General features: G+C 46.7%; 1 protein-coding gene across 1 annotated transcript in view; it reads left to right on the top strand.

Moving 5' to 3' along the window:
- Window positions 1-22,324, top strand: part of PPP1R12B (protein phosphatase 1 regulatory subunit 12B) — a 132,170-nt gene that overhangs the window by 26,929 nt on the left and 82,917 nt on the right. Inside the window, exons 2-7 of the mRNA XM_054648839.2 lie at window positions 7,738-7,868; window positions 9,108-9,226; window positions 12,090-12,249; window positions 16,446-16,590; window positions 18,897-18,971; window positions 21,686-21,765. Coding sequence (XP_054504814.1) covers window positions 7,738-7,868; window positions 9,108-9,226; window positions 12,090-12,249; window positions 16,446-16,590; window positions 18,897-18,971; window positions 21,686-21,765 — 710 coding nt within the window. The remainder of the gene's footprint in view (window positions 1-7,737; window positions 7,869-9,107; window positions 9,227-12,089; window positions 12,250-16,445; window positions 16,591-18,896; window positions 18,972-21,685; window positions 21,766-22,324) is intronic.

Here is a 22,324-nt window from a genome sequence, read left to right as displayed (position 1 = left end):
TCCCTGCTGACACTGGGGGTACTAGATTAGGAGATTCCAGAGGTACTTCCCAGCTGCACTGATTCCCTGGTCTGTCTGTGGCTGTCTGTACCTGACCTGCACTGGGGTGTGTTGAGAGCTGGGTGCTCTTCAAGCAGTCACGGCTGGTCCCTGCTCTGAGGGTCTCCATCTGAAGTGTAAGTGCTTTCACCAGATGGAAGGATGGAGTGGCCTTCTGGGCACACAGATGTGTGGAGAAAGGTCCTGAAGAGCAGTGCAAGAATGATGGATGTGTGGTTGTGTGGAAGAATCTCAGAGGACTCAAGAGTTACAGAAATTTGGGTCAGTGGTAGAACAGAGGGAAGCAAACCATGTTAGGGAAGGGCTGGGTGTGTAAACATGGTCCAACACTTGATTTCTAGACTGGAGGAGAGTCTGGTAGAAGAGTTAATAATGGGGGTTTCATGAGCAATCTGATTTAGCAGCAGCATTTTGCATAGGGCAAGAGGTACCATGGTGCTGGGAGGCTCTGGAGATTGGTATTTCCTGGAGTAATCAAGAAGAGCTGAAGCATGGCCTCTCCTAGCCTGGCAGCTCATACTCCATTTCAAAAGCCAGCATGTGCCTGAGCAGTCAGTTTATGTATCACATTTATGTGTGACAAGGGGAACTGCCAAGTATGATTTCCATGTGGGAACCATGGGGATTGCTGCCCCAGGATCTGACACGGTAGGATTACGAGATTTTCACAGAGAAGTCACCGAGATTGGATTCTGTCACAAGACTGGGTATTCATAGTAGAAACACGTAACACAGCAGCCAAGCTTGCAGCCCTTTCTGCTTTCCCCTTCCTGCATTTTCCTTGTGCCTGGAGCAGATGCATGGCTTCTCTCTCTCAAATCCCAACCAACCACACTGGGAGCACCAGAGAGTTCAATTCAGCCAAAGTTAGCCCACAGCAGTTATTACAGGTTTCCTGGCTGGCTGATGCCAAATGTCTACATGCTGCTTTATCCCATGATCATATGACACTGGCAGATGTGACATATTATTTGTAAACTGACTGTTGGCTCAGAGGGGCTGCAGGGAGCAGAGCTGTGTGCTCCCAGCCATTTTCCCCCTTGTTACAGGTGTTGCTGTTGGCAGAGCCAGCACCTTGTGCAAGCAGAGGGCAGGATGTGACCCTGCTGCTGAGTGGCTCTCACTGACATCCTGGCCAGAATTGTTTTTCCTGCAAACAGATGTGTTGAATGTTATTCTTGTATTTATGTTAAATCACCAACAATTGTGGAGAAAACAACCACCTCCACATGAGTGCCTGTGACAGCACTGCAGATGTGCAGTTACTGCCTGGCATCTGTGTTCTCCTGGGTTTGGAACCACTTTTCTCCTTGTGGAGGTGAAAAGGGTGGTTTTTTTCCTCTCTCGGCTGATCCCAAGCAATTTCTTAGGAATTTGTGAGGTGGTTTAGATGCTTTCCTCACTGCTATCCTGTGTGTATCTAATATTGTGAAATATTGTAGTGAAATGTAACACCAGTCCTAGGCTGGGGCTTTGCTAAATGTGTTGCAGCCCTAGAAAGGGAGCAGTGTCACAGTGTTCACACCTTCTTGGAGCTCGATTCCCAGTCCTCTGAACCCTCAGTCTCATCCCATCTGTCTCCTTTTCCTTGCTGATCCTCCAATCTCAGAACCAGGGGATGCTCAGGAGATATACAAACCAAACCCTTGGCAGGCAGCTGGAGCAGATACTCATCAGGGCTCAGCGGTGCCTGTGCGTTCTGGGTGCTCAGAGGAAAGAGCAAACACAACACCATTGTAATAATGAGGTTTCATTCAAGATAAGATCAGATTTTGTCTGGTTGCTGGACAAGCCTTGCCAGACAAGCCAAGTTGTTCTGTCCCATTTCCTGGTGTCCCCGTTTCCTTACTGTAATGTAAACTTCATGCTGGGAAGAAGAATGCCTTGGCAACAGCTCCTGGCAAACTCCAATCTGCAGCGAGCGTCCCTGGCTGGAAAGGGCTCCACCTGTTCACTGCAGAGGGGGTAAGCTAATATGCCATATCTGCAAATTTTAGAAACTGAGCACTTCCTCCCTATGGAAAAACTGCTAAATGCTGGTCTCCTGCCAGGAGCTGGAGGAACACCATGAGCTGGGGATGGAGACTTGCCCAGCAATGCTTGGGATTTAAATCCTATGAGCCAACTTTCTTTGCGTGTTGAGTGGGTAATTCTGGGCACTGGATGTGGTTTGCATCAAGGACTGCTAAAACTGTAATACATTAGTACCATTCCAGAAACCCTTGAAGCTTATCAACTGCCAAGAAAAATACAGGGGTGGCAAGAGATTAGCCTGCTGAAGATCCACGATGAGAGGGGGAGAGACTCACCCTGTACTCCCACCCTGTCACATCACCTTGAAGGTTGTGTTAGAGCTTGTACAGAGGCAGAGGATAAAGAAGGAATTAAAAATTTAAAGACAAAATTGCTATGCTTTGTCGCTAACCTTGCTTTTAGCCTCTCCTGAACCAAACAGCTGAGGGTCAGCAAGGCCTGAATGGAAAGAATTAAGCCTATCCCTCTGTTTTTCTTCATGCCCGATTCCAAGGGCAGTTTAGGAGAGGGAGTGTTTCCTCACATGAAGAAACTACCCACCAGAAAGGCAACATTACTTCTCAACCAACTCTTTCTGACTGTCTCCCCTCCCTTTGGGGGCTGAGGGCAGGTGTCTGCTCTGTGACTCTGCTCCCTGAGGTCGTGGTCCTTACGGTGTTCCTGAGGAATGAGGGATCAAATAAGAGAGGAGAACTCTGCATAGCAATAGATCCTCTCGGGTTACTAAACTTATCCACTCTCCTAAATCTGTTGGAGGATTAGTAGTACTTAAAGGAGGACATATCTACCCCTTTACTTCCTCTTTGTCCTCTTCTCCTTCTTCCAGTAACCTCAGGTAACCCAGTTGCTCAGTCTGAAGGTGAGCTGTACCCCTGAACCCCAGGAAGGCCATTTTTCCTGCAGGCTGGCTCACAGGGCTTAATTTCAGTAGATTGGCACAAAAAAACACCACACAGCAGAGATGTGCTGGAGGGGTATCAGCTGTCAGGCCTCTCAAAAATTTTAGGTGGACAAATGTGTGCCCTAAGTTCTTCTAAACAGTGAGAATTTTGTTCTTCACTGTGTATCTTGGTTAAATAGTGACATGTATGAAACTATAAATACCATTAATGTATGTGCAAGTATGAATTCCCTGATAACATCAGTGTTAATCAGTTGGTACCTTAAAAGTACTCACAGAAATACATTGCAACCCCTAAAAGTTGCCATTTAATCCGTTGTAACATTTTTAAAGGCTTTCTAAAGTTCTTAAAGTTCAGAAGATCTTTAAGTTACCAATTTTACTCATTATCCAAGTTATTGACCTCATAATTCTTGCTCTGAGTTATTATCATGTCATTATCATGTTAAGATCTGAGAAGTGTGTTCTTTTAGGGTGATTGACTAAAAAATTATGTAAATAATCCCTTGCCTGATAGTTTCTTGCATGACACCATGATGAGATTTTCAGAGCTGAGCAGGAGTTATTCAGTACTTTTTTGTCTAATGCCAGTTTTGGAAACTCCTTTTCCACCTCACTTTTTCAAATCTCAGCCAATGTAATTAGTTGCATGTAATGATACAACAATGCAAAAAAATGTTGTATTTTGGTATTTGAGGTAGGCATGGTCATACCTGTCACTTAAAAAACTGTTTGTGTTACTCTACCCTGTCTCAGTTCCATTCCTGTGTGTCACAGCTCATACTAAAGTCAATATTTGCCAGACAGTGTTCCATGGCTGGATTATATATGTGGAACAGCAGCTTTTCCTTGATCACATACATTGAACAGCAGCTTTTCATGAACTACAGAAGAGTGGAGGAGGGTTATTTCTCTTACAAATTAAAGAATATTCTCCTGCTCCATTAAGGATAAAGGTGGAGACCTTTGCACTTGGCTTTCTCTTGGTGGTAAGTGCAGAAAGCAAGTGTTAAATGGTCTTGGCTCCCTTGGGAGTCCCTGGTGCTGTCAGCACCCACAGAGCCCTGACTCCTCATCATTGCTCTGTGCAGGAGCTGGGAGAGGCAAATCACTGCAGATTTCTGTGTAGGAACAGGTGGAGATTGATCCCATCATCCTGCTGCTTCTAGCATGCATTCCATCAGAGCCAGGCAGGGTGGGCACAGCACAACAGCAAGGCCAGTAACAGGGAGAAATTTAAAAGAGTGACAGGGCTCTTTTATGTATTTAAACAGGCATTTAACTTTAGAGTTCAGTTTATCCAGTGGCTTGGGCAAGAACCATGCTTTTCCCTTGGCTGATTCCCAGGCTGTGCAGATGTAGTGGGTGTGTTTGATAAACAATGTAAATAAAATCCTCTGTCAAATATGTACAAAGCTCACGCTCTAGAGACATTTTTCAGTCTCAATTTAGATTCACACTCAAGCTACAGGTAACACTTGAACAAACCCAGGAGAGTAGTGAGTGTAGGCAGGATCCATCCATCCACCTTGCTGCCTTGGCTGATAAAATTCCTCTGTGAGGCTCCAGTGCTGTGGGCAGCCAGAAGGGATTGTGCCCAAAAGAAAAGCACTGCGTGGGTGAGCCTTTCCTGGCTATTTCCTGAGCAATATGCTTTTAGATGAAGTCAACACTGGTGATGTTCCAGGTCAAAATGTAAGTAACTCATCAGGAAGATGTTAAGTGCAGTTTATTTGAAGTGTGTTGGGGCAAAGCTTGAAGTAAATCACAATTAATATGAGTGGCAGCAAAACAGGGATTGGATCTGAGTTAATTCTCAGAGAATTTCTCCTTGAGCTAAAGAGGGATTATTATGGATCCATGTGTTTCCATGCACCTCTCTATACATCACATCCTTTGCCTTACTGCTGCATTTCAATGCGTTGGTACAGACAGAAGAATTCATAGATTTGTTTGTGTTGTTTGTGGGATTATGGAAATCAGGCACTTATCCTTTCTGCAGTTTGTCTTGAAATTAATCAGATGCACATTGGGCATGCTGGAGTTCTCCTGGACAGTAGGAATATTTGACTTGTCTTTCCTACCCTCATCACTTTTCTGCCCATCCTGCACTCCTGCTTTTCTCTTGGTATTGAATTCTGAACTTCTGAGGATTAAGGTGAAGCCTTCAACTGGTTGCCTGTTGCCATTAGACTGTCTCATGATTCATTAGATACTTTAGCTGAAGTGCCAAGCAAAAAGGAAAATGGCACAGCTGCTACAGGGATGTGTAGTGAAGGAGCTGCTCCCTGTGAGGGTGGGCAGGCCCTGGCACAGGGTGCCCAGAGCAGCTGTGGCTGCCCCTGGATCCCTGGCAGTGTCCAGGGCTTGGAGCAACCTGGGATAGTGGAAGGTGTCCCTGCCATGGCAGGGCTGGGACTGGATGGGCTGTAAGGTCCCTTCTGATACAAACCAGGCTGGGATTCTGTGAGTACATTTCCTTCCACAGACAGACTGAGACTTGGAGGCTGCATCTGTGTTGCTGAAGCAAAAGGAACAAGTTGCAAGGAAAATCCTGATTAGATTGTGAGAATTACCCACAGAGAGGATGGTGAAGCACAGGGATAGGGAGTATCCATCCCAGCAGACTGAACTGAAGCAGGCCCTGAGTTGTGTGGTCTAACAAGATTTAGCTGTGCTTTGAGCAGGGGGTCAGATCAGATAAACTAAAAGAAGAACCAAACCCTTGCTCCTGAGGCTGATGGTAGAACCTGGCTTGCACCCACATTACTGAGATGTAACCATGTCCTGCCCCATCATGCTTGGACCTGGGGCTCCTCCAACCTTATGGTGATGCTCTTCAGTCCCCAAGATTTTTTTGTGTTGGGTTGGTTTGGTTTTTTTCCCAGTTTTACTTCTTGAAATAATCTAAGAGAAGCCTCTCAGAGCAGAGTTTACAGGACAAAACTGTTTTGGGCCTGAGGGTGAGAGATCATAGATAGACTGAGCAGGGGGGGATGGAGCCAGTCCAGACTGGGCTCAGCCATTCTGGCTTTGGAGCAGCCCCTGAAGTAAATGACTTCTAGATTTCTGCTTGTGCTTTTCTGGCCAAGGTTCAGGTAAACCAGTCTAAAGCAGGGCCAGGAAACACACTGATGCTTCAGCACAGGCTCAGCTGGGACTTGAGCCTGCTCCTGGGGCATCCTTTCCCAGTGCTGTGGATGTTCCCTGTGTTGTCTCATGTTTGCCAAGTACCTGCACTAGGAGTTAGTTATCTGGAATGTGCTTCCTTGGAGGTTTCAGAGCTGGACTTGTGCATGGCTGCTTGTGAGCCAATCAAATGGAGGAGTGATTGTGTCCTAAGTGGGCAGTTTGGGATTTGCACTGAGAATCCTAGAGTGTCCTGAGTCAGAAAAGCTCCACAAGGATCATCCAGTCCAACTCTCTTTGCAGTAAAAATAACAAGAGCTGGCTGTCCTGGTCTAGGACATGCCTCTCTTTTGACTTGAGCAATGCAGCATAGAAGAACATGTGGATAAACCAGGATTATTTTGGGGGTATGTGGATATTGGTTCGAGAGGATTTCCTCCTTTTTTTTCCTTGCTGGGACAGGAATGGATGGATAGTCCCTGCTGCTCATTTGAGATGGATCATCTGGGAGTCACCTGACTGCTGTAAACAATAGGTGTGCCCACATCAAACTGTGCAAAAGGATTGGGATTTTGGAGGAATCCTGGACAAGCTGTTTCCCTCTCTAGTAATGAGCAGCTGTGTTTCTGCCTGGGGATGGACATGTAGGAAAAGCAGTCCTTGCACCTCCTGGTCATGCCCTGTGCTCCCCAGCAGAGGCACACACTTTGGGATGTGTGTATTAACTTGCCAGCTCATCCTTGAATAGCAGCTTCCAGTGAACTGTAAATGTAACACAGAATGTGCTGGAGACAGGAATTTGAGGAAGGAGGAATTCCACCCAACAGAACTGCTGAGACTTGAAAATCAAGCTAGGTTTTCTTCTGGCAACTTCAAAGCAGGGAGCTCTCTGTAAACGCAGGCTCAGGAATGACTACAGCAGCTAATCAAGGGCTGTCATTCTCTTCAGCAGCTCATGGGGCTGTAGGAAAAGCAGGGAAAGTTTCCTGTGTCAGACTCAGGAAAACAAAGAGGTACTGCTGAATAAAGAAGTTATTAAGTTCTCTAGAACTCTGCTTTTGCAATGATTACCTCTGTAACTGAGCTGCTTTAGTCTGGCTCCTGGAGCTGCTGCTTTCCCTTCTCATCCCTGCCCCTAGTGAGGCCTCATTGTGTTCACTGTTACAACCTTTATTCACTGACATTTTGAGGACCAGTGTAATCTAAGTAAATGCACAGCTTGCCTTGCTTAGAGGGATTTGATGCTGTACCTAAAACTACCACAGATCCATCATGTCAGTGTCCCCATTGTGGGGAGGGAACTGTGTGGGAGAGTGGAAGGAGATCTCTGGTGAAAAGTAAAGTTGGAGTAAATTCAGAGATTGTCCATCTGGGAACTCTGGGTTACAATTCATTTTTGAAAGTTCTGAAATTTTTTTATTTTCATTGACAGATTGAAGTTACCCTAAGTTTAAAGGTGTGATTGCTCACAGCAGGGGAAGTTCAACCCAGATATTGCCTGCTGCCAGTGAGGGTTGTACATTTGATTTAACACCAACACAATTTTTTTTTTCTCTCTTCCTTTCCCCTTCAACCCTTCTGCCCCCTGGACATCCCCTCCCATCCTCCCTCAGGCCTGTATTGATGAGAACCTGGACATGGTGAAGTTCCTGGTGGAAAATGGAGCCAATGTGAACCAGCAAGACAACGAGGGCTGGACCCCTCTTCACGCAGTGGCATCGTGTGGCTACCTGAACATAGCAGAGTGAGTGAGTCTGGGGCTCTTCTGGGTATTTATAGACTTCCCTGTGCCTTTCTATTCAGAGCAGGTACACAGGTACTCTAAGCCTTGTTCACTGCTTTGGAAAGCAATGCTAAAATAAGTGCTTTTCTCTTGGTATTGAATTCTGAACTTCTGAGGATTAAGGTGAAGCCTTCAACTGGTTGCCTGTTGCCATTAGACTGTCTCATGATTCATTAGATACTTTAGCTGAAGTGCCAAGCAAAAAGGAAAATGGCACAGCTGCTACAGGGATGTGTAGTGAAGGGGCTGCTCCCTGTGAGGGTGGGCAGGCCCTGGCACAGGGTGCCCAGAGCAGCTGTGGCTGCCCCTGGATCCCTGGCAGTGTCCAGGGCCAGGTTGGACGGGGCTTGGAGCAACCTGGGATATTGAAGGTGTCCCTGCCATGGCAGGGCTGGGACTGGATGGGCTGTAAGGTCCCTTCTGATACAAACCAGGCTGGGATTCTGTGAGTACATTTCCTTCCACAGACAGACTGGTGTGAGCAGTGCTGTGGTCAAGTGGGGACTTTGAAGTTCAGCTGTCATCCAGCACCACCAGTACATTCACCAGTAAACCTCAAGTGCCACATCCACTCCTTTTTGGAACACTTCCAGGGACAGTGATTCCACAACTGCCCTGGGCAGTTGTGCCAGGGCCTGACCACTATTTCTGAAAAGAAATTTCCCCTAATCTCCGATCTGAACCTCCCCTGGTGCAGCTTGAGGTCATTTCCTCTTGTCCTGTCCCTGTTCCCTGGGAGCAGAGGCCAACCCCTACCTGGCTGCACCCTCCTGTCAGGGAGTTGTGCAGAGCCACAAGGTCCCCCCTGAGCCTCCTTTTCTCCAGGCTGAACACCAACCCTTTATTCTTTACCAGTCATGCCATGCTTATATATTTAGTCCACCACAGCTACCAGAAAGCTTCCAAACTTTGAATTAAGATAACTATTTCTTAAATGAATTGAAAATAAATTATAAAGCCAGGCAACCTCACCCTCCTATATTTGTGTGCTTAAACAGATACTTCTTTTACATTTCAGAATTCTACTGATTAAAAGATGTACAAGCAAAAGAAGATGTCTGTTGTTCTTCAATGGACTTTTCGTAAAGTTATAAGAGGAAAAATTTAAAAATTGATGATACTTCATGAGGCTTTTTTAAAATTAGTAAAATTTCCTTTTCTTAAAAGAAAAAAAAGATAATCAACCTGTCCTTGCTGCAGGTACCTGATCAGCCACGGGGCCAACGTGGCTGCTGTGAACAGCGAGGGGGAGGTCCCGTCCGACATCGCGGAGGAGGCGGCCATGAAGGACCTGCTTCTGGAGCAAGTCAAGAAACAAGGTAAAGGAGGGGCCTGAATGAGTGAGAGCTGGGACCCCTAAGAGTTTCTCTGTGAGAATTCTGCTGCCTTGCTGTCTGTTGGTGAAGAGATCTGAGATCTGGCCCAGGAAGCAGCAGGCAAATTTTGCTTTGCTGTCAGGACAGTGGAGCAGATGCAGGAGGTTTGTGGTCTCTGTCCTTGGGATTCTTCAAAGCAAGGCACCTCAGTCCTGAAATCTGATTCATCAGATCTAGTTACTTTTAAAGTGAGATTTAAATTCTGACCTCTGATATCAATGAAAGGTCCTGTTTCACTAAGGCTTGATAAAACCGAGGTGAGGTTTGTGGGACTGCCAAAGGCAGGGACCAGGAAATGAATATTCCAGGCCTAGAGTACCATGCTTTATCCTGATCTTTCCCTAGATTTCTTCTGCCATATCCCCTTTCTCAGCAGGTGTGCCTGGCTGAGGGGCTGCTCTCCAGGCTGTCCCTGCACTAACATCCCTAGCTGAAGAATAGTTTTGGACTGATGTTAGAATAAAGAAATGCTTTATCAGTCTAAAATTTTCTTCATACTCGTGGAATTCATTTGGGAGTGGTTGAATGTCTGCATGTGTGTCTGAGAAGTTTAAATCATGTCTATGAATTTCATCAACAATGTTGGAAAAGGAACCCAAGGAATTCCTGGAGCTTCTATCCTTGGACATAGGCAAAGCTCAGCTGCATTCATGTCTGAGCTGGTTCATCTGGCCTTGAAGTTACTCTCCTTGGAGTGTGTGTTTGGGCTACACAGCCCCAAAGACTCTCTCTGGATTATTTTATTCCTGCAGGTTTGGGGGGGTTGCTTACAATGCTGGATTGAATCCAGTCCCCCTATCAGATATATTTTGACACATGATGGTGACTTTATTTTTTAAGGTATTGTTAGGAAGGAATCAGTCCCTCAGTGCTTTGTCACCTGTGTTAATGTTCCTGGGCCACCAAATTTGTCAGGCACAGCTTGCCCTCAGAGAAGCCAGGCTGGCTGTCACCTCCTTATTTTCCATGGGCCTTAACATAGTTTCCAGAAGGATCTGCTCCATGATCCTGCTGTGCACAGAGGAGACGCCAATTGGCCTCTAGTGCCCCAGGTCTTTCTCTTGTCCCTCTTTAAAAATGGGGGTTATGTTTTCCATTTTCCAGTCCATGAGAAGTTCACCAGGCTGCCACAACTTCTCAAATACAAAAGTGACTTAGATACTTCCTCTACCAGCTCCCTTGGGACCCATAGGTGCATCTCACCAGGTTCTGTGGACTTGTGCACCTTCAGGTTCCTTAAATGACAATAATGTGGTTGAAACCTCACAGGACATTGAGGCAGTGGTTCTGCCTTACCTGCAGGTATTTTGTCTAACACTTTTTGGGATTCTGCCTGCATTGCCTCACCACATTAGTGGCATCCTGCTAAGATACCCTGAAACAACCATCTGTCTCCAGATGAAGATTCCCATCTCACAGTTTAAAGGATCATATTGCTGGAGGAAATGGGGTTGAACTTTAAATAAGCATCTGTCCAGCTCTGCAGCCTGTCCTCAGCAGGGGCTGTGAGCAGTTGCCTGCTGCAGACTGTAACAACAGCTCAAGTGTGTACAATTGCCCTCCCAGCTTCCAGCCACTGTGCCTCCAGAAATTCCTGGCTTTCTGTGTATTTGTGAGTGCCCTGTGGCTTTCTGTTTCCTGAGCTCGTGTAGCCCTCCTTAGAAACTCCAGCATGTTCAGGAATTGTGTGTAATAGCTACAAACTTGTCTAGTCCTTGGTCTGAAGCCAGTTTATTTCTGATCTTTGCAAAATCCTGCAACAGTGGGTCTCACAGGATCTCACTCTGAGTTAAATGTTTTCCTTGGTTCTGTTTTAAACCTAATGCCCCATAATTTAATTGGCAATTATGTCATTCTTATACTGAAAGTATTAAACCATAGGAACACTTGTTCTTCAGGTTTTTGAGATTTGTCATCTTCTAATTTGTATGTTTTCCTGAGTGGAGAGTTCTTAATTTTTGACATTTGTCATCTAATTTGTATATTTTCCTAAGTGAAGAGTTCTACTCTGATTAATCTTGTTTGGATTGGTATCAATACTTGTGATTGATACATTGTCCTTCTATGATCTCATTTCTTTGAAAACTCCGCTCCAGTCAAAGTTGGTTTTGCCTCTCATTGGTTTAATGAGTCTGTCAGCCAGACACACCTCCCTCTCCACATCACCCCCCTGCCTCTCCACACCTCCACCTGCCCCTGAGCAGTCACTTAGGCCATCAGCATAGACTTCTTCTGGCCTTCTAATGCCAAAATTATTTCAAATTTCGTTTTGTCAGAATCTGGGGGTATGCTGCTCCGTGGAATAACTCAGCACTTCTCTCAGCATGCCTGTCAGGAATGCCTCTGGAGCAGTGCAGACTCCTGTGTGTGTCACATGCAGTGTCCTGAATATGAAGTGAGCACAGAGCTGGCATCACTGTGCTCTTGCAGGAGACATCTGAGGGTCCTCAGACCTTCCCTGTAGATGTTACCCTCACTGCAGGTCGATTGAGTCAGTTAAGCTGTTGTTCATGACTCTTTATTTCAGTCTGGGACACAGCCCATGTAGAACTCAATCCTTCTATGCACACCTGAGCTTTTAGTTAATTGGACTGGGTTCCAACCACTGGCCCAGCTTTCAAAATTTTTAACTCAGGTAGTTTTTGAAGTCTGTCAATGACACAGAAGAGGCTTTTCTGATTGTTTTGTGGAAGATCAGAAATAGTTTACTAATATTTTATAGCAAATGAAGCATAGGTTAAGTGTAACAAGTACTTCAGAGCTTTCATCTCTTGTTGGTTTTTTGTTCTGTGCTTCACCCCTTTAGGTGTAGACCTGGAGCTGTCCAGGAAAGAGGAGGAGCAGCAGATGCTGCAGGACGCCCGGCAGTGGCTGAACAGTGGCAGAATTGAGGATATAAAGCAGCCTCGCACAGGAGCCACAGCTCTGCATGTTGCTGCAGCCAAGGGATATTCTGAAGTCATGAGGTAGGAGCTCCTCCCAGGGCTGATGCATGAAATTAGGTCTGAAGACATCTTGCTTTACATTCAGAGAAATGTATTCCATACTGAGATTTTCAGGCTGCTGTTTCTCAAAAGGCTCAGTGGTTTTATGTGTACAGCCACAGTGGTTCACCCAGAAGTACACAGGTACTGGAAGATTCCCTTTCATACCTCCAGTCCTTTTTGGAGTAATGAAAGCTTTTTGCAGAATGAGGCATAAATTACGAGGTCTCTAATTTTTCTAATCACAAGGTCTGATTTTCATTGTTATAGTTTCAGGACTAGCAAGTTAAACAGTAGTAGGGGATAAAAGTATAATGTTGACATACAAAGTGACAACACTTACTGCATGACAGTCACAAACATGACCAGTCTTGTGGGAAAATGCAGTGTCCACCCCTGTCTCACTGTCCTCTGCCCGTTCATGTTACTGCTCCTGCAGTGACAGAGGGATTCCAGCACCTGCCAGCTCTGCTGTCCTGGCACTAACAAGATTATTATGACCATAAACCTGCCCATTGTAGCATTTCCTGGTAAAAAACATTAATATTGTTACAGGTAATGTCAAATTAGGCTTTCCACCAATAAAGCTTTCTTTACTCTTTATGTGTGGCTGGAGCTGCCCATGAACATAGAGCTCATGGAATCCCAGACTGGGTTGGGTTGGGAGGAACCTTAAAGCTCATTTTGTCCCACCCCCTGCCTTGGGCAGGGACCCCTTCATCTGTCCCAGGTTGCTCCAAGCCCTGTCCAACCTGGCCTTGGACCCTTCCAGGTATCCAGGGGCAGCCACAGCTTCTCTGGGCAACCTGTGCCAGGGCCTCCCCAGCCTCACAGGGAGGAATTTTTACCTCATATCTAATCTAATCCTGCCCTCTCTCCCTGTGAATCTGTTCCTCTGTGTTGTTACTACATGCTCTTGTAAATAGTCTTTCCAAAGTGTCATAGTTTGACACTGCCCAATGCCAGGCACCCAGAGGAGTGAGTCACTCACTCACTCACTCACTCACTCACTCACTCACTCACTCACTCACCCTCCCCTTCCACAGCTGGGCAGAGGAGAGAAAAAAATTACCAAAGGGTTCATGAGGTGAGATAAGGACTGGAGAAAACCCTTCAAGGGCAAAACAGGCTCAGCTTAAAGTTGCAGAGTGAATTTATTGCTAACAGAATCAGAGGAGAATAATGAGAAGTAAAATAAGCCTCTAAAACACCTTTTCCCCCCAGCCCCTCCCTCCTTCCCACTGACAGCACAGGGAGACAGGGTGTGGGGTATGGTCAGTTCATCACCAAGATTTTCTTCACTGCTCTGGGAGAGGAGTCCTTCCCCTGTGAGACCCTGGGGTCCCTCCCATGGGAGACAGTTCTCTGTGAACTTCTCCAGTGTGGCTTCACTCTCACAAGCAGCAGACCTCCCAAAACTGCTGCAATGTGAATTCCCCCCACAGGCTCACAGTCCTCCCAAAACTGCTGCAATGTGAATTCCCCCCACAGGCTCACAGTCCTCCCAAAACTGCTGCAATGTGAATTCCCCCCACAGGCTCACAGTCCTCCCAAAACTGCTGCAGCCTGGGTCTCTCTTCCCACGGGGTGCAGTCCTCCAAGGACAGGCTGCTCCAGCCTGGAAGCAGGGCCCCCTCTCTCCACTGGGTCTGCCACTGAATCACAGCTTCCTCCAGGCATCCACCCACTGCAGTGTCAGCACCTCCCCTGGAAGGTGGCCTGTGGGTGGATCTCTGCATCCCCATGGATCCCCATGGGCTGTGGGTGGATCTCTGCATCCCCTGTGGATCCCCATGGGCTGTGGGTGGATCTCTGCATCCCCTGTGGATCCCCATGGGCTGTGGGTGGATCTCTGCATCCCCATGGATCCCCATGGGCTGTGGGTGGATCTCTGCATCCCCTGTGGATCCCCATGGGCTGTGGGTGGATCTCTGCATCCCCATGGATCCCCATGGGCTGTGGGTGGATCTCTGCATCCCTATGGATCCCCATGGGCTGTGGGTGGATCTCTGCATCCCTATGGATCCCCATGGGCTGTGGGTGGATCTCTGCATCCCCATGGATCACCACAGGATGTGCATGGATCTCTGTATCCCCCGTGGATCCCCATGGGCTGCAGGGGCACAGCTGCTTCACCACAGCCTGCAGAGGAATCTTGGCTCTGGTGCCTAGAGCACCTCCTCCCCCTCATTTTTCTTGGTGTCTCCATGTTGTTTCCCTCACATGTTCTCACCTCCTCTTCTCTGACAAGAAGAAAAACTGTGCATGCCCACTTTGTTTTGATTTCCTTCTTAAATCTGTTGTCACAGAGGTGTCACCAGCCTCTCTAACTGGCCCAGCTTTGGCCAGCAGCCTGTCCATCTTCAGAGCCATCGGGGATTGGCTCTGCCAGTCATGGTGGAAGCTTCCAGCAGCTTCTCACAGAAGCCACCTCTGTGGCCTGCCTGCTACCAAAAGCCAGGCTGTGTGTAACCAGCACACAAGCTTACTCTATTGCCTGTGTTAAAATCCATTCTGGAAGTATTCATCTGTCTTGATCCTAAGTTTCATAATTTTAAGTGACATGACTTGATGTCAAAGAGCTGTTTCATATCAAGCTCAAGCATTTCACTGTACTTCATGTTTCTGATTTGTATTCAGTCATTAGAACTTATAATTGAGTGATGAGCTGTCTGTACCTGTACTGTGCCCAAGAGCAGTAATCTAACACAGCTCATGTGGATAGAAATGTAATATCTCTGAACTGGAGGTGTTGGTCCCGTCACCTGTCAGGGGAGGGTTGTGTATCCAGTGCTCCTTGATGAAGTTCAGTGTGTGCAGGATGACTTAGCTCTGGACAGCCTCTCCTTGGCATTAATTGTGGTAATGATAAACACATCTCACAGCAAGCTGACATTGTTTCACTCTTGTGTATGTGATGGCTGTGCTGAAGTTCAAATCCAGAGCTTTAGTGACTTAAACCAAGGGGGCTGACAGCCAGGAGCCAGCTAACTCTAAATGAGACATGGAATTTGTCTGTGACCTTGAGTCTCTTAGCAGCTCTGTTTCTCCCTTCTGCCAGCTGGAAAATCAACAGAAACTCAGCACCTAATTTACAATTTCTTTCACAGAGAAGCCCACAGCTGCTCTGCTGTGGCTGTGTTTTATTTAGCACAGTAGCACTTTGGTGTAAAGCTGCAGGAGTTTCCAAGCTGTTGGTGCCATGTGTGGGTCCTGCTGGATTCCCCTCATGCTGCAACGATGGCTCTGCATGGGGGAACTTCTCACAATGGAAATTTTCAGGAGCAGTTTGACCAGACTTGCAGAATTCCCCTGGGATGTTATTCACTATTTAAGCAATTTGGATAATAGTTTTGATACAGGAGCTGCTCAGTGCTCTTGCCTGGTTACTGCTACACCAGGGTGCACATGGCTCTGGAGCTCCAGACTACCCCAAACCTTTTGTGTTTGTTTTGGTGGTAAATATTCAAGCTCCAGGTGCTGTGAAACACCAGTGTTCTCCTCTGATGAAGAAGGGAGGCTGGAAGGGGCACAGCAGTGAGGGTAAGGGAAGGAGATCCCAGGCAAGTTCACTTGTGGAAGATTTTCTTGAACTGTCCAAGGGCTACTCTGAAAAAGTGCATTTGGGGTTGTTTAATCCAAATGAGGGTTGCTTAGCATACAGATTTTACCTCTGTCAGTGTCACTGGTGCTTCCCTGCAGTCCTGTTGGTCTCCTTGAGGACCACCCCCCCCACTGTGCCTTGTGCTCTCAGAGAACCAAGCTGGAGCTCCAGTTCCCACATGTCCCTCTCCTGGCAGCTGCTGTGCCTGGCTCCCTGGCACAGGGATGCAACTGAGCCAGTCCAGACTCTCTCCTCTGCTGGAGCAGGAGTTCAGGCTGGGTCACCAATGCCAGATGAGAAGTCCAGGTGTTCTCCCAGTTCAGGACATGCTGAAAGGGAACCTTATCAGTTTGACATGTTCCAGCGGGTTTTACATTGAAGTCACTTTTTGTTCATTGCCCTTTCCATTACAGTTTTGAGCACATCAGGTGGGAGGTTGCTTTGGTTAATAAACAAGTCCAGAAGCTCCTGACTGTTATGGAGCCAGGCTGCCCACTTGGTGCCTAACAGGGGAAACTGCTGTGTCAGGAAGTCATTCCTGATGGGCTGAGATCAATCCTGCTGCTTTCCTCAGGCTCCTGATCCAGGCTGGGTTTAATCTGAACGTCCAGGACAATGATGGCTGGACTCCACTCCATGCTGCTGCTCACTGGGGAGTGAAGGAAGCATGTTCCATCCTGGCTGAGGCTCTGTGTGACATGGACATCAGGAACAAGCTGGTCAGTACACAACTAATGCAGGGTATTCTATAGCCACATTAATAGTGACTGATGCCTTCTGCTTGATTATGGAATCATAGAACCCCAGACTGGTTTGTATTCAGAGAACCTTAAAGCTCATCTCATCCCACTCCTGCCATGGGCAGAGACACCCTCCATTAGCCCTGGTTGCTCCAAGCCCTGTCCAACCTGGCCTTGGACACCTGCAGGGAATGAGCAGCTGCAGCTTCTCTGGGCACCCTGTGCCTGGACCTCACCACCCTCACAGCCAAAATTTCCTTCCCAATATCCCATCTAACCCTGCCCTCTGGCAGTGGGAAGCCATTCCCCCTTGTCCTGTCCCTCCAGGCCCTTGTCCCCAGTCCCTCTCCAGCTCTCTGGGAGCCCTTTTAGGCACTGGCAAGGGCTCTGAGCTCTCCCTGGAGCTTTCTTTTCTCCAGGTGAGCACCCCCCGCTCTCCCAGCCTGGCTCCAGAGCAGAGGGGCTCCAGCCCTGTGGTCAGTTTAGTGGGCCCCTCTCAATTCTTTCCAGCAGGTCCATGTCTGTCCTGAGATGGGAGCTCCAGAGCTGGACACAGAGATCCAGCTGGGGTCTCATAAGAGATCCAACATCATGATCCATGTGCATGACAAAGTCATAGCAGTCCTCCTTGCCTGTGCACTGGATAATTTAAATACATCAGTAAATGAAGAATTTGACTGGCAGAAGACAGAAGGGATTTCAGATATTATGGGAGATGTGACCTGATTGAACTTTAGCACTGAGCTTGTAGGAAGGGATAGGAGCTGATCTGTGCCATCCTGAGAAATCAAATGGCAGCAAAGAAACAGTCTAGGAGTGCAAAATAATATACCAATATTAAGGTATAAGGCACTGAAAACAAGTGAACCCAGGAGAAACTGGCAGTTTTAAATCCTCCCTCTTCTATATATTGGTAATAAAAAAGGAAATTGAAGATTTGTGAGACATGAGCGAAGAAAAATAGGATGGAAGAAAAGGAGCAAAACCATTTCCTTTCTAACAGTTGCAGCTTTTTCCTTGAAGAGCCCTTGGATTTTCAAGAGCTTGTCCAAGGCTGCTCTTGGTGTTCCATCCCTGCTGGGATGTCCACACTGGTCTGTGAGCTGCTTCCCCCTGGACCAGGTGTGCTGTGGCTGCCTCTGGGGCAGGAGGGAAGGCTGAATGTGCTTGGAGGAGCACCAGGGGCTGAAGGCAGGCAGGAGGATGTGATAAGAGAGGGCCCTGTGTGTTCAAGTGCATCCAGCTGTGCTGGAAACTGCTGGAACTCAAATGCCCCATGAGGAGCCCTTTCAGCCTGGTGAGCTCTTTGGCACCCAAAATGTGGGCAATCTTTTCTGTTTAAATGCCATCAGATGCTTTTCCTGATGAAGTGTTCAGGATGTGTATGGGGTCTTGTATCATGCCATACTTGAAACAGTCACAGGTGCATTTATTGTGTTACCAGCTCCTTCCAGTCCAGAATCATCTCCTTGTTGGGTCAGATGGATAAGGCTACCTTTTATTTTTTGACCTGTAGCCATTGGGTTTCAGGTTATTAATGGCATTTAGAGCTTTAGTTTGGTGAAAATGTAACCAATTTCTTGGTTTGTGCACTAGAGTATTTTTTCTGGTTTGTTTTAGTTGATAAATGCCCATGGATGTGGAAATGGATCCCAAATGTTTTGGCTTGCTGGCAGCCTTGCAGAACATTTAAATACATGATGATAAAGTAACACAGAATCAGGAATGTCCTGAGCTGGAAAGGACACACAGGGACCATCCACTCCAACCCCTGCCCTGCACAGACTCCCCAACAATCCCACCCTGGGCATCCCTGGCAGTGCTGCCCAAACACTCCTGGAGCTCTGGCAGCCTCGGGGCTGTGCCCATTCCCTGGGGAGCCTGGGCAGTGCCAGCACCCTCTGGGGGAAGGACCTTTCCTGATACCCAACATAAGGAGAGGTTGATCACATTCCCTCTCAATACAAGACTGTCCTTTTTAGAAACTTGGAAACTCAAGCATAGTCCTGGCTGTTGGATTTGTCAGCAGCAACCAGGGAGCTGCACTGCCCCGGGAAAATCTGCTCACTGAACATAAACATGATCCTAGAGGTCTTCTCCAGCCAAAATGGTTCTGTGATTCCATGATCACTGGCACATGGGTTTCCTTGCTCTGGAGTGAAGCAGAGTGTCACTCACCGTTTGGGAAGGGAGGATGTGGAGCATATGCACTGGTAAATGGGACTTTCTGGAATATTACCACCATGCCATCTCAGATATCCTCTTGTGTTCTCTCTTTGCACCAGGGCCAGACACCCTTTGACGTTGCTGATGAGGGACTTGTGGAGCATTTAGAAATGTTGCAGAAGAAACAGACTGTGGTGAGTTTCTGGAGATGGTTTTCCAATCACCTCTCCAATTACCTTTTCACACCCAGCTGTTCTCCAAGACATATGGTGCCAACAGATGCAGGAAGCTGAGGCCTACCTATTTTCTTTAGTTAATCATTTGCAATCTTTAATCACAGCAATATTTTTAATAGCTAGAAAGCTAGATAACTGGATGACAGCAGCAATGAGGTCAGTAGTGTGATGGCATGCAGAATTATGGGAACTGGTAAGGAATTTATGTTTATCTTTGTAATTGTTGTTATCCTGCAGTTGCTTTGTTGACTGGCAGGCTCTCTAGCATCAAAGTGCTCTGTTCCTAATGAGTGATTACCCAAGTCAGCTTTGTGTTTGCATCCAGGGAAATACACTGTCAATGTTGAGAAAGAGATCTGTTACCATGTCTGCCTTTCTTACAGTAGGGAGCCTTTGGATTGAGGAAGAAGAAATTATAAACTTCAGGGAATTCTGGACTGAAAAAATGGGTGGTTTCAAAATTATATTAAATTGCCATTTCATAATGCAGTGGAAGGGATTGGAAGGGATTATAAACCAAAAGTTGACATAAAAATGTATCTTGTTCAAAGTAAGGGCAGTTGTCAAGCCCGAAAGTTTGGTTTGGATTGAATTGTTTCCTATTTCATCTGATCTACTCAATTATCTCATTTGGGTGCTTCCAAAACACAAGCTAACCTTCTTTCAAAAAGAATTAAAAATCTGTAAGTATCACTTAAAACATTGGGTTCAGAAACAGACAGAATGGGAGCACTGCTGATAAACCCCAGGAAGGGATTTTCAGGAACTGACAGTGTGGGTGGTTAGAACTCCAGCTCTGATCACAACACAGCTGCTGCCATCCTCAAATAGCAGCCTTAGTATTCATAGGAACCTCTTAAAAATTAATCAGCTTCTCCCTAAATGAGGTGTTGATAAATACTATCAGGGTTGTGTTTTGGATTCCCCTCTCTCTCACTACCCAGGATTTTGCAGATAACTGCACTTCTTAAAAGAAAAGAAAAAAAAAATTTTTTTTGGGTGACTGCTCATCCATTTTTAGGGCTGCTTTGCAGGGGCTACAACCCCCTGTTCTCTATATAAAAGCACTATATAAAGGCCTTCTCCATTTATTCAGTCAGTGTAGAGCTAGGCAGAAGAATCCAGATTTTATTACCATTTTTTTTAGCGGATATATTTTTTTAGTGGAAAAGCCAATTTATCATGTGTTTATCATGTGCCACTTCTATCACTTAAAACCAGAAAACTTATATTTGTTAAGGATAAAACAGGCAGTTCCATGATGTTATTTCTCTTCCAAAATGGCTTCCCAATCAGATATGTTTCTCAGTCACAGGCAGAGCACTGTGCCACCCTTGCTGAAAGATCTGCTGCCATTATTGGAAGGCAGGGGGGATTTTTGTATGCTGGAAGCAATTCATTTGGTTTGGGTTTGGATTTTTTTCCCAGTTACTGAATTATCTGTGAATGGAGCAGGCTGTTTCCTGCACTTCCCTTTGCTGTGCTCCAGCAGTTTGGTCAGTTTAACAATGTTGTAGCACATGTTTAACAATGTTGTAGATTTTTGCTCTTCCCTGGAATCCATGCAGCTTTTCCCTCTTCACAGGGTGCCCAGAGCAGCTGTGGCTGCCCCAAAGATCCCTGGAAGTGTCCAATGCCAGGTTGGATGGCACTTGGAGCCACTGGGATTGTGGAAGGTGTCCCTGCCATGGCAGGGGCTGAGGCTGAATGAGCTTTAAGGTCCTTTCCAACCCAAATAATTCTGGGATTCTATGATTGAGAATTTACAGTGCTTTTACTTCCTTTGCCTGCTGTCAACTGCTGTCAAAAGGAAAAAAATAACCTGGTGAGGCATGACACAGCAGAGTCAGCCTTAAATTGAGCCCCTAACTGCCATCCCTACTTCTGCCTCAGCTCTTTCTGTGCTTCTGGAAGGTACTAAAACAATTTTTGGTTACTGTTTTGGCCACTGATGGTAAAATTAATATTGCTGCTCTCTGGACAAAATCTTTCCATTTCTGTGTGATCCCAGATATTCCCATGCAATCACTTTGTGCATTTGAGAGATTTAAGAAGTGACCCATCCTCACAGGAGTTCCCTGGTTGCCTGTACAGGGCAGACTGGAAGGCTTTCCTCTGACAGCAAGTAAATAACAGCCACAAAGGCAGCAGATTTTTAGCTGAATCTATTCTGATTTCATGGGCACACACACATGGACAGACCTCCAGCAGAGTCCCAGAATGGTTTGGGCTGGAAACAACCTTAAAGCTCATCCCACTCCACCCCCTGCCATGGGCAGGGACACCTCCCACTATCCCAGGTTGCTCCAAGCCCCAGCCAACGTGCTTTGGACCCTTCCAGGGATGGGGGAGCCCACAGCCCTCTGGGCAGCAGTCAAGGGTCATCCCTGGCCTTGGCAGGGGCAGCTGCAGGTGCCTTTGAAGGTTTTGTGAAATGGCAGCTGCGTTCCAAGGACATGCTGGGTGCTGTGCCCTGGTGGAGCCCCAGCCCAAGGCTCACAGTGCCACTGCAGATGTGCTGCTGTCCCAGTGGCATCTCACACCAATCTGCAGTGTTTTGGTGTCACAAGGCTGGGCTGACCTTGTGCTGGGTGCTCGCTGGGTTCTGCTGACAGGGCTGGTTAATGTCTGTCCTCATTCTCTCTCTCCCATCTTCCTGCACTTCTGAGCAGCTGCGAAGTGAGAAGGAGACAAGGAATAAGCTGATTGAAGCTGACATGAATGGCAAGCCTCAAAACAGACTCTTCACCAAGTGAGTATCTCCCTCTTAGCTGAAAAGAAACTGCCCAGAAAGTAATGGGAGAGCAGCTTCATCTCTCACAGCCAGCTGGCCTCAGCTGGGTCAAAAACAATTCACTGCTGTTTAGTTCATGCATTTTTTTTTAATCTGAGTACTCTCAAGTGCAGTTTTAGTTGTGTCAAATACAGTTTGTGTTGTATCTTAACATACCCAGTGAGTAGGGGAACAAGAGCTTGGGCTGGTGTTTGGTTCTCCAGCTCCTGCTCTGACTGAGGATCAATCAGATCTTTGGGCTGAGAACTGCACCTTTTTGTTGCACAAAGCCCAACAGCCCAACTGCTGCATTGTGTAGCACTAGAAAAGGAGAGATCACAATTTTGTGGATGGAAAAATGCTTGCAGAATTAGAAAATGTGAGACTGGCAGTGGAATCCGTGGCAAATTGGCCATGATGGAAGTGCTGGAGTGTTCAGTCTGTAGGTGGATTTTATCCTTTGCTTGTTCTGGATGTAGTAAATAATGTCTATGTCTTTCTGAGAAGTACAACTTGCTTGCCTAGTCCTAAAAATTTC

The sequence above is a fragment of the Agelaius phoeniceus genome, chromosome 25 (genome assembly GCF_051311805.1).
Source record: "Agelaius phoeniceus isolate bAgePho1 chromosome 25, bAgePho1.hap1, whole genome shotgun sequence".
Classification (NCBI taxonomy): Eukaryota; Metazoa; Chordata; class Aves; order Passeriformes; family Icteridae; genus Agelaius; species Agelaius phoeniceus.
Note: the sequence above shows the minus strand (reverse complement) of the source record. Positions and strands in the feature narration are given on the sequence as shown.